The sequence below is a fragment of the Myotis lucifugus genome, unplaced genomic scaffold (genome assembly GCF_000147115.1).
Source record: "Myotis lucifugus unplaced genomic scaffold, Myoluc2.0 scaffold_103, whole genome shotgun sequence".
Lineage (NCBI taxonomy): Eukaryota > Metazoa > Chordata > Mammalia > Chiroptera > Vespertilionidae > Myotis > Myotis lucifugus.
In genome coordinates this window covers 3,143,709-3,156,123 of record NW_005871151.1, presented here as the reverse complement: position 1 = coordinate 3,156,123, position 12,415 = coordinate 3,143,709, and the positions used below count along the sequence as shown (strand labels likewise).

Here is a 12,415-nt window from a genome sequence, read left to right as displayed (position 1 = left end):
GGAGGCAGAAAACCACCAGGCAGGCTTTGAGGTTGTAGAGTTTTTCATTGGCTTGAACCAAGGTGGAAGAATCATGGGAGACAGGGCTAGGAAGGGATGTCTGGGCCTAATTGTTGAGAGTCTTAAATTCCACAAGAGGGGTTTGGGTTTTCATAGCTCAGGTGCCACTGAAGGAGCTGGGTGGAAGGCTGACAAATCCGAGGGGCATTTTCAGGTTAGTGATCAGGTTCTCTGCAGGCGGACTAGAGCCAGAGGCACACGTGGGGCTCCACGTCTGATGAGGTGATAGGGCTGCCATCCAGGCCTGTATGCTGGGAAGGAGACTACTGGAGAGACTATGGTGATAGGATGGGTCCAAAGAGCAGGAACCCAGTGGGATTCCTTGGGATGCCTATTGCCCTCCTTGGGAAATAGAACAAGTTCAATGTAACCCCATGTGCCCAAGTCCTCCAGCCTTCAGGTCACTGTTTCCTTGATATATACATCAAATTCTAGATTTGATGTATATACGTATCCTGTATTCTGTATCCTAGGTGGGAGCCGGGGTCTTCCCTTTGTCTGTGAGGGTTATCAGCTTCTGTGTGGGGGGTGGGTGTGTGGGAGGGGGTTCTGTTTCTCCTGAAACATTCCTCCACTCTGACACTCCTAAGGACTGCTGTTGTCCTCTTGTCCTGCCTGCCTCATTCAGAGTGCGGCCTCTTCCTTTGCCCTCCCCAAGTCTTCCCAGCTCCTCATGGCTGTTACTGCCTGTGGTGATGGAAGATATTTATAGCACAAGGAAGGGAAAGGTTGGAACTCAATGGCATGATGGCATAGACTTGGGATCACAGTGGGATACCACGTCATCTGACTCATTATCATGTTAAAATCTCATTGTATTTCAGGGCTATGCATGTGAATATTCACTCCACTCAGCTCACCCAGCATGTTAGTTTATTATATAATTTGAGGTTCCAGAGAAGAGGAGATGTAGTTGAACTGTTTCATATTCCCATTACACTGTGGACAACCCTCCCCCTTACCCCCTGCCAATGTGGTAGGGCCTGGTACATAGTAGGTGCTCAGAGCGTGTTTTTTGAGTAAATAGATATCAGGAAAGCAAGCTAGGCAGAGCCATGCAGGGCACACATACTTGTAACTGGCTTTCGGTTTGGGCACTCTGGGACTACTTAACCGTTCAAACACATTCTTCCTTCAGGTGTTCCCTCCCCAGTTGGATCTTTCAATTTGTTCAAATTTAATTAGAGTACTTGTGAATAGCTAATACATTTATAGGGTTCAGAAATCAAAATGCTTCATAGATACCCATTGCGAAGTCTGGGCCCCACCCCTATATCCCCCCCTCAACTCCTAGTGGTGAGCACTTCTATTCATTTATTGTGTATTTCTCCAGTATTTCCAGTGTTTATTCTTCTGGCATTTTATCCCTTTACACAAATACAAAACTCAAATATATGTAGTTTTCTTACACAAAATAGTAGCACCCTATGTGCATTGTGACTTGCTGTTTTCTCTTAATAACAAACCCTGGAATGTTCATTATATAGTCAGAACATGGTGAGGATCCTCGCATTTTGCTTGTTTTTAATCTTTTTTTCCCCCAGCCGTGTAGTCTTCCACTGTGAGTGTGAATTATAATTCAGTTAATCGGGTGAACATGGGCTGCCTCCAAACCTTTGCTGGTACGGACAACTGCCCCCAGTAACCTGGTGTCGGGCCACTTCCTCTGTGTCCAGGCGCAGCTGCAGGATGTGGGACTGCTGGGTACCGCTGGTGGGGTTTCAGTAGATTCTGCCAAGTGACCTTCCGTCCGGGGAGGTGCAGTTTTGCCCTCTGCCTGCAAGGTAGGAGGGCGGGCATGTTTCCCACAATTTCACACAGAGTTGTGTGGTCCTGGTTTGGACTTTTGCCAATCTGATAAGTGAGAAATAATATTTTAGTGTAATTTCCATTCTCCCCAATTGAGAGTAATTGTCTTTCCCCATTTCGGGAAAATTTGTATTTTTTCCATCAACTGTGTATCCTATGTTTTGCTTATTTTTTCTCTTGGTTTTTGGTCTTTTCCTCTTAGTTTTCTGTGGTGCGGAGAGGAGATGATTGTCAGTGCTATGACTGCCATTTTCCCATGTGGATCGTTACCTTTGTACTTAGGGCTCATTTTCCTTCCACCTAGAAGCCTTGGGTTTTTTATGCAGTGAAATTTATCCATATTTTCTTTGCTGGCTTTGGGTTTTGTATCAAAGTTAGGAAGGCCCTTTCCTACTCGGGGTCGTGAAGGAATTCACCCAGAGAAGGCGAGAGGAAGCAGGTGTGCAGCCCGCCAGAGCAAAGCTGCCAACACCGCAGTTTTGTTTGAGACACAGCCCCGTTCCCACGGGGAGCAGGGTTTGCTGCCAGGGGCTGATGCCCACGCCAAAGGCCTGGGCCCAGGCACCCTGGTTTTCAGCTGGTACCTTTTGCAGGGCCTGGGAAGGAGGTGGGTAAGGGGATGAAGTGTTTGGCAGCCCCGTGTTCACAGCAGGTGAGGTCTGTCCAGGTGCAGTCAGGTTAGTATAATGAAAGGAAATAGAATTAAAATTTTGAAGTGAAACCTGAGACTTGCATAAACTTGAACCTTTTCTGAGATTTGAAAAGAAGTAATTAATTTAGAAACTTTCCCCCCTAATATGAAACTCTGCCACTGGGTCCAGGCAGGAAGTAGTCTAGAATAGGTTTCCAAAAATGGTGAGTCCAATCGAGGCAGAAAAGATACGGTTAGGCAGAGAATATGTTTCCTACAATCTTCAGTCCAGCGCTCCAGGTTGGAAGACAGAGTGAGGCTTATAAATGTTGGGGTTAAGGGAGGTTTGGATGCCAACTAGTCTGGGTCCCTCTCCTGACGCCTCCACTAACGGCATGACCTCTGACAAACTGCTTCACTTCTCTGAGCCTCGGTTTCTTCCTCTGTAAAAGGGGATAATACTGCTTATTAGGACTAACATTGATTAAACACTAAGTATGCATCACGCACCGTATTTGATGTTTCACGTGCATTCGACCGTTCACAGTCTCAGTCGCTGTGAAAATTAAAGGCAATGATGTGGAGAGCTCTGCACAGTGCCTGGCACGTGACCAGTCCTCAGCAAATGTTTTCTTTTTTTTCATGTTTACCGTTTAATTATGGTATTACCTTGGCCACTCAGTCATTCTACAAATACTTTGTGAGCCCCTGCCATGCGTGGGTGCTGGCGACACAATGGTGAGCAAGGGCTGTGCCCTGCAGAGCTTACAAACAAGTAGAGCACGGTGGTCAGCAAGCAGCAACCACACCCTGTGACAGGGACCTTGTTAGGGACCAGCCTGGGTGCTGTGGGAGCACAGGGGAGGAGTGAGTAGCCCTGTCCCAGACACTGGGCTTGCCAGATGCTGCCCTGTCTAGGATGGGGATCCAGGCCCAGTCTCCCAGGGGTGTGACAACTATTCCAGTTGTAGGGAACACGTAGAAAGCACGCGCCTTGTGCCAGGAGGGGTTCCGTTAATCCTCACAGTATGCGCTGCTGCTGTTATTACCCCTACTTTACAGATAAGGAAACTACGGCACCAAAAGGAGGTCACACAGCCAGCAAGTGGTGGAGCCAGGATTTGAGCCTGGAAATTTGGCCCCAGAGTTTATATTGGGAGGTGGATCCAGAGAGGGGAGCAGAGTTGCCCACCACTGGGAGTTGGAGCAAGTTCGGAACCTTAACTGCAACGTGGGAGCAGAACGGAGCAGCCAGGGGCAGACCCGGCACCGTCTCGGTGGGAGGTCTTAAGCAGACTGTTGCTTCCCGGCTTTGGTAGGATGAGCAGGGTGGGCGTTGATTGATGGTAGCTGGTCCAGAATGTACTAAGGATGGCCCCAGGAATCTGGCCTGAAATGCTGCCTTCGGGGTGAATCTTGTTTGGTTTGAGGCATTTCTGCCGGTAAAGTGAAAAGGCGCTTGGCAGGACCAGTTCCTAAAGTCCCTATCAGCCATGGCTGTTTCCCTCTGCCTGAGAGGCGTCCTGTCCTGGCCGCCTGGATGCTCCTGCTCTCCAGCGTCCAAGGCGGGCTCACGTTCCACAGTGGTGCTGACAGAGCACCTGGGCCCGCCCTCCCAGCTGTTGTCCAGAGCTTATATTTTGTTGGCTGACATTTGAGTTCAAGAGACCCTGTCTATGTTATCTCACCCTTTAGCCCCTGGCACAGGGCTGGAATGTAGTAGACACTCAATATTTGATGAAGGAGTGAATGAGTACCCAACACTGCAGGTGAATTAGGATGGAGAGCTATCAGATAGGAGGGCATTCGGACCCTGGGCACGAAGTCATTTGTGGTCTAGAAAGGGGCCTGCTGAAGTAGAAGGCACGTGTGTGATGACTGAGCAGAGGGCCCATGTTGGCACTGGGGTGTACCAGTTCTTGTCTAAGTCCTGTCAGTGGCCGCCATATGCTGAGCACCAGGTGAGCCCTGTCTCCGCTCCCAGGCTGTGTGGCCTCCTGCAGGTTATTCCGACTTGCCAACGCTCTGCTTCCTTATTTATAAAATAGGGGTAGAAAACATCTTCAGAGAACTGCTAGGAGGAATAGAATAAGATGGCATATGGAAAGAGATGCCCAGTGCCTGACTTAAGTACTTGGCCAATAAAGTATTCTTTTTAAAGTGTATGTATCTGCCTGGCCAGTGTGGCTCACTGGTTGAGCGTTGACATATTCTGAACCAGGAGGTCACAGTTGGATTCCTGATCAGGGCACATGCCCAGGTTGCAGTCTTGATCCCAGGTAGGGCACATACAGGAGGCAGCCAATCAGCGATTCTCTCTCATCATTGATGATTCTATCTCTCGCTCCCTCTCCCTTCCTCTCTGAAAGAAATAAAAATATATTTAAAAATAAATAAATAAAATGTATGTAGTTTTTAACATATATTTAATCCTCAAACCACCCTTGTGATAGAAGTTATCATTCTTTTAGATAAGGACCCTCAGGCTTGGATGAATCAGGCTCCCACATGGAGTTAGGGGCGAAGCTGGGGTTCAAACCCAGGTCTGCCTGCTCCCAGAGCCAGTTCACTTTCCATTCCAGGCATCAGACATGGGTCATAACGAAGTTTAGTTGGGAAAATATCTGGCACGGGAGAGACAGGTGTCGCCTGAGTTGAAGGCACTGCCGTGGAATCCCAGAATGAGAACTGTTTCTGGCTTCAGCCAGATGGCACACTGGTGCTGTCCCCCATGGCCCCAGAGTCCCTCCTCCCCCGTTTTCTCCCCTGGAGCCCCCCCTCTCTCAGTGTCCTTCTCCCAGAGTCTCACCTGTGCCTATAAAGGTGACAATCCAGGATGTGCTGTGCGGCCCTGGTGTTAAGTTAGGGGTCCGTGTGTGTGCCTGGGTGTGAGAAAGAACAATGAAAAAGGATAGGTACATAGGACAAAAAGTTAATAATCGTTCTCTCTGTTGAAATGGGCTTGGATACCTAGCGATTTCCATTTCCTCTATATTTTCCAAATTTAAAAAAATGGACAGGTCTCACTTTTGCGAACAGAAAACAGAGTTGTTTCAAAAACCCTGACCATCTCTTCAAGGCCAGCTCAAGTGCCACCCCTGCTTTGGAGCTGTGGTGTCCCCTGGTGTGTGTTTGCCTTGCAGGGTCCTACCCATGTGGCTGTCTTTGCTCCTGTGAGCCCTCCTGAGTATAGAGAACGCCTCACTGGCCTGCTTCCCCAGCAGATCCCCCCTGAACAGAATTGCCCCAGGGCTCCCCTAGACAAGCAGAGGAGGTTTCTGAGCTCTTAGCCTCTATTAACTTCATTCGACTTAATCTTCCCAACCACCTTTCAAGGTAGCCATCTTTATTTCCTCAGTTTAGAGACAAGAAACTGTCTTGAAGACTCAACAAGGATTGCTGGGTTGTCAAACAGCCCCTCCACCGCCCCTGTGCTCCACGCACCACGACAAGGACACCTGCAGCAGCCACCCTGCTTCTGGGGAAGGTGGCGTGATCTTCCGGGTCTCCAAGCTTTGTCTGTCTCTTGCCTCTCCGCCCTACACCCTGACTTGGTCCCGCCTTCCTTGCCATCCGGTTCCCATCTCTGGCCTGCTAGGGACTCAGGAAGCCTTCTCCCACAGGCCCTGCGTTTCATGCCACTTGGGTTGGCGGGCTCCTCTCTGCCCACCCGGACCTCAGCCTTTACCACTTGTTATTGAACTTGGCCTCTTTCTCTCCACTGTTGGTCTTTCTCTTTCCCAACCAGAATCAAGGACAAGTATTTGATTTCTTTATTCCCAGTGTCTAGCTGGCACAAATTAGGAATTCAATGAATATTTATTGAATTAATTAATATGATCCCTACAATAGCCCTGCAAAATGACCATTTTACAAATGAAGAGAAATGAAGCCAAGAATTGAGTGGTTTGCCCAGTCAGGGCCAGTAAGTTTTTTAATTGATTCTAGAACATGGGTCTTTGAAATCTAACCCAGGTTGGCAGAACAGCTGAAATTTAAAGAAGCAGGGGGAAAAAATAAACCAACCCAGCCAGTTCTAGGGGGAACATAAATGTTAATCATGTTCCAGCATAGCTAGGCAGAGGTATATGTAAGTTGTTTATGTACTTTTTTAATTGGTCATGTTTTTTTTAAAAATATATTTTATTGATTTTTTTACAGAGAGGAAGGGAGAGGGATAGAGAGTTAGAAACATCGATGAGAGAGAAACATCGATCAGTTGCCTCCTGCACACCTCCTACTGGGGATGTGCCCGCAACCAAGGTACATGCCCTTGACCGAAATTGAACCTGGGACCCTTCAGACCGCAGGCTGACGCTCTATCCACTGAGCCAAACCAGTCAGGGCTGGTCATGTTTTTTAATATACACTTTTCTTTCTTATTGATTATTGCTTTGTGGGGTCAGGTGACTGGACGTTTAAATGGCTCTCAATATTATTGCTGCATTGCTTACCAAAAACATTGTTATCAGTTAAGACTACTTTAAGAGAAATACGAGACTGCCAATTTTACCATTTACACACCAGCATTGGGGGTTATCATTAGGTTAAATTTTCGTTACTTCCAAAGATGTAAAGTTGTGCCTCATTACTTTTTTTCTAATTCTTTGTGAGCAACTGAGATCGAGTGTTGCTCTTTGTGTCTATTTATCTACTTTCTGGGAAGACTCATGTGTTCATGCTCCTTATTGTAATATTTTTTAAAAGATTGTTGAAGACATTTGTGGAAGACAGACTTAGCTATTTAAGTGCAAGTTGGAAGGCACTGGTGGGAGGGTAAACAAAGATGACTAAGATATCATCCCTGCCTTTGTTGTTGTTGTTGTTAATCCTCACCCGCGGATATTTTTTTCCATTGATTTTTTGACAGAATGGATGGGATGGGGAGAGACAGAGAGAGAAACATCGATGTGAGAGAGACACATCGATTGGTTGCCTCCCACACATGTCCCGACCAGGACTAGGGATCAAGCCTGCAACCCTTGACCGTAATTGAACTCATGACCCTTTAGTCCACAGGCTGTCACTCTATCCATTGAGCCAATCCAGCTAGAGCCATCCCTGCCTTCTTAAGTAGGACACTCAAGTCAGCAAGGTGGATGTGTACAGAAATAATGATCTAGGTGGCTAAACTGTTCAACTAAGAAACAATTAATAGGTTGTAGGAGAACAGAGTTAGGATCAGTGATTCCTGACTTGGACTGTATCAGGGAAGGCTTCAAAGAGGTGGTGTCATTTATTCTAGGCTGGAGAGGAGGAGAAATATTTAGAAGGAACTCCAGGTTGACAAAGCAGATGAACAGGTATTGAGCCCATGCCGTTTGGGGACATTTTGTCTCTGAGAACATTTAGTGTGTTTGTATCAGGATGGTTTTGGTGACAGGGAAGAGAATACCCAATAAAAAAGAAGTTCTATTAACTAAGAAAACGGTCTTAGCTCATGAAATAGAGAGGCAGCTCTTTTTAGGGTTGATTAGTCAGAGACACAACATGACATTCAGGACCCACAGTTTCCCCCCTTTTCCTTTCACCTGCCTTGGCGTTGACTTTGTCCTCAGTTGCTCTTTTCTCAGTTGAAAGTTTGCTCCCTCACTCCAGTTATCCTTTTCAAAGGCAGGCCAGGCCAGAGTCCCTTCCTTCCTTCCTCCCTCTCTCCCTCCCTCCTTCCCTCCCTCCCTCCTTTCTTCCTTTCCCTCCCTCCTTCCCTCTCTTCCACCCCTCTCTTCATTCCCCTCCTGTCTTCCTCCCTTATTTCTTTCCTTTGTAAAACACCAGACATTTGTTTTTTTCCAACTTTGGAGCCAGAAGTTCAAAATCATGGCCCCATTCCTTTTTATTAGAGAAAACATCTTTCCCAGAAGCCCCCAGAGAGCTTTTCCTTACGGCTGATAGGCCAACACCATGTCACAGGCCCCACTGATCCATCAGTGGCTAGATGGCAGAAACACCATGATGGATTCAATCAACATTCACCTCTCAGGGAATTGCGAGGGGATTGCCCTCCCTGAACACATGGTCCCCTCTAAATCGGCCTCCATTAGCGTGGAAGCAGGTGAGTGCGTACAGTTGTTGGATAAGCAACAACAATATCTGCCACAGTGTTTAAGAGCAGACATTTTCATCTGAATTACACCAATACTGATAAATTTCCATTGAGAAAAATATTTTCTGAACTCAACTTTGTTAAGCTAATTTATTTTTTTAAATTTTGACACAGCTTATATCATTTACTTTCATTTTCGTTTTACTTCAATTCTTTTCATGGGTACAAATTCTTTTCCATATAATTTTTATACCACAGCTTTATTTCATTGACCATTTCACAAGTTCTTATTAAATTTTGTTGATTATACTTGTAGGTTTGGACATTGATAATTTTCTTTTGAGAATGTTACGTGTGGATCAAGAACTTTTATTTTATATTGACCATTTCTATCAGAATCTTCATCAGCAGTTGGATGAGACTATATGTATTTCTCGGTTCATCCTGATAAAATGTGAGCAATTCCTCTTAGGGATGCAAAAATCGATCTGTTCAGATTGTTGGATTTGCTGAGGTCAGCAAATGAGAACCTCACAGGTCAGATCTGGGCTGATGCCTGTTTTCCCAGGCTTTTCTCTCATAGGTGAATATTTGTAATCTGTTTGATGATAGGGATTGTGAACTTTGAGCCCCAATTAAGAAAAATGGTACCCGCTTCCCCCTAAACAATTTCATTTTTGTCATTAATAGGCCTGTATTATAAAAGTTGCACTCAATTACTATTATTTTTAATTTTGTCAATAAAAGTTTTGTGGAATTTGTTTTCTCTCATTATATAAATATCACACAGTATTCTTTTTTAAAATTTATTATTTTCTAAAAATATCTTTATTAATTTCAGAAAGGAAAGGAGAGAGAGAGAGATAGAAACATCAGTAATGAGAGAGAGCCATTGATTGGCTGCCTCCTGCACGCCCCACATTGGTGATGGAGCCTGCAACCAGGGCATATGCCCTGACTAGAAATCAAACCCTGACCTCCTGGTTCATAGGTCAGTGTTCAACCACTGAGCCATGCCAGCTGGGCATTACATACTATTCTTGATTTTTGCTTCTTGGCCTCAAAATTCTAAAATATTTACTGTCTGGCCCTTTACAGAAAAGGTTTGCCAACCCTTGCTCTTCTGTTTGCTAACCTGATTCTTCTGCACACTCAGACTCTCCCTACCTTTTCCCTCACTTTCTGTTCTGAGGAAGTTAAAAGGAGAAAATGGTGAGTGAGGTCAGTATGTTCTTAGGGTCAAAACTGTTGAGGAAAATGTCCAGCTTCATTTGGGAAAAAAGCAAGTTGGATGAGCGCAGTCCTATTCAGCTATGAAGAGCGAACTCTTCAAACTGTTACATATTGCGTCAAATAAAAATACAAATCGGTGTGAGAATTTCCTGTAAAAATCAATCCCCCCCCTTTTTAAAAAATTAAGGTATAATAAGTCTGAATTGTTGAAAAAACCAACATATCATTGCTTTCAGAGCATCAACACTTGAGGGAAACAATGTTTTGAGAGCTGAGCGACCTTTTACTTTTTCCTACTGAAGTTAGCTCCTTTTTCTTTCCTTTAACAGATGAGGAAAAAGAAAATAATAGAGCATCCAAGCCCCACTCCACGCCTGCTACTCTGCAATGGTAAGTTCCTTTTTTAGTAAGTTCTCTCTTGATGGGATGCTCATGTAACTCTATCTTCATACCGCTTGGCGGGCACATGGCTTGGCTGTTTTGACATTGTCATGAGAATGTGACATCTAATAGCCTGTCTGCAACCTCTTGAATTTGCAGGGATGTGTAAAATACTCAAGCTGGATCTAGGCTGGAGATTTGAATTTTGATATTTTATTTTGAGGTAGATTCCACCCCTCTCCCCCACATCATCAAAACACTGGCAAGGACAAAATTCCACATGGATGCTATTAATTGATTTTAATGGAATCCATACTTCAGTTAATAATGTTGCAGCAGACTATATAGAAACATAGGTCTGGTCACCCCGTCAATCAGCCTTAATGAATTAACAATTACTTGCAACTACAAAGCAATTATGTTAACATTAATAAGAATTATCTGCTAGAGTGGCTTTCTCTTTAGTATTTGGAATTTCTGGGCTTGATGTAATATTTAGTGGTGGTGTTTAAGTGGTTGCACTCATGTTTGGAAGAAAAGCAGAGAAAAATCAGGAAGATGGAGGAGAGAGCCAGAAAGCAGATGGGCATTAACGAGCAAATCGTATAAGGTTCTCTAGTCTAATCCAGCCACAGGTGAGGGGAAAACAGCACTGGGAGAGAGCATTCAGGAACGTAACTCAATCTTCTCTAAGGAGAGTCTCAATAGTCACCTTGCTTTGCTCCAAGGCTAGTCAAGGTTGTTTTCCAGCCTCTGTCTGGTTCCCATCGATGTGTCCCTATATTCTTTTTCTCGTTTCACTTGCTGCTTTTTTGCTTTATTTAAAATTCTAGTCTTCCTTTTTGGTCAAATCATCCCTTTCCTCTTCCCCCTGAGTGATGGTCACACAAATTCCCATAATGTCAGGACAGCAAATGAGGCATCAACATAAAAGACTTTGGGGTGAGAGATTCTAGAAATGCAAGGAATAGACACTCTTGCTTTAATAACTGGGACATGTTGCACATTTTAGAATAAAAGATTTGAAAGGGACTATAAGGAAATCACCTTGTTTGTGTCTGTTGCCTGTGATTCTCTGACATCTGCCTAGAGACAGCGAGGCTGTGGAAAGTGCGGTCTCTTAAGTCAGACTGCCAGGAATGAACTCACAGTGTTGTTCTTTCCAGCGGTGGAACCTTGGGCAAGTTCCTTAGCCTCTCTGTGCCTCAGTCTGCTCCCCTGTGAAATGGGGACAGCAGGGACAGCAGTGGTATCCACCTCATAGGGTAGTCATGAAGAGGAAGTGAGTTAGTACAATAACGTGCCAACAGCGCGTGATAGAGTGAGTGCTTGGTAAGTCTCAGCCACCGTCAGTGGCTAGCCATCCCCTTCCTCTGAGTCCCACAAGGACGTCCTGGATCAGCGCTTCTCTCTTCCCTGACATGCGCACAGTCCGTTCTCTTTCTCCTGTGCCTAATTCTATACAAAATATCTGTTTTTCTAAATAAAGGGACACATAGATCATCCCAAAAGAAATTTCATCCTCCAATTCACAAAGTTAGGCAGTGGGTTATTTTAATGATATATTGGCTTTCAAGGGCAAATCAGATTTGAAAATATATAAACTTTAGTCTTATTATTATAAACTAGTGACCCAGCGTGTGAAATTGCGCGGCCCTACTCACCCGCCATCCCGCCTTGACACCCTAACCTCTCCACCCAGAGCTTGAGAGCGCCTGGCCCCACCCCCGCCCCCTCTGGCCTTCTCTGGCCACTTCAAGCCCCGCCCTCGGTCCCCGCGGTCCCCGCGAGTCACCTTGGGCTGGTCCCGCCTCCTCTGCCCTGTCATGGCGCCGGAGGAGAGTGTGGAAGCCTCCCGCCTGCTGCAGAGTTTTGAGCGCTGCTTCCTGGTGGTGCATGCGCTGCACTCCTTCCCCTGGCAGGTGGACAGCATGCATACTGAGTGCAAGCAGTGGGTGCTGAAGGACTGGTGAGGTGGGTGCTATGATCTCTAACCCCCGCTCTCCCTACCACAGGATGGTCCTGCCTCCTCAGGATGCCTCCCCACTTCCGCCCCATCTCCACAGCAACGAGGCGGCTCTGCCCCACCGCGCACGCACACGCAGCCTCCTGCTGATCGGTAGTTACAGTGTGAGGGCGTCACGGCCATTAGCATATTAGCTCTTCATTATATAGGATAAAATATATAAATTTTCTTATTATTAGCCAGAGGCATTAAGTTATTCGAGACCTTAAATTTCCTTTAATTCCTATTATAT

At 45.7% G+C, this 12,415-nt stretch overlaps 1 protein-coding gene across 2 annotated transcripts in view; it reads left to right on the top strand.

Annotated features, from left to right (window-relative positions):
- Positions 1-12,415, top strand: part of RFX4 (regulatory factor X4) — a 129,712-nt gene that overhangs the window by 31,248 nt on the left and 86,049 nt on the right. For both annotated transcript variants that reach the window (XM_006092732.2, XM_023757206.1), the window contains exon 3: positions 10,106-10,166. In XM_006092732.2, the coding sequence (XP_006092794.1) occupies positions 10,106-10,166 (61 nt within the window). The remainder of the gene's footprint in view (positions 1-10,105; positions 10,167-12,415) is intronic.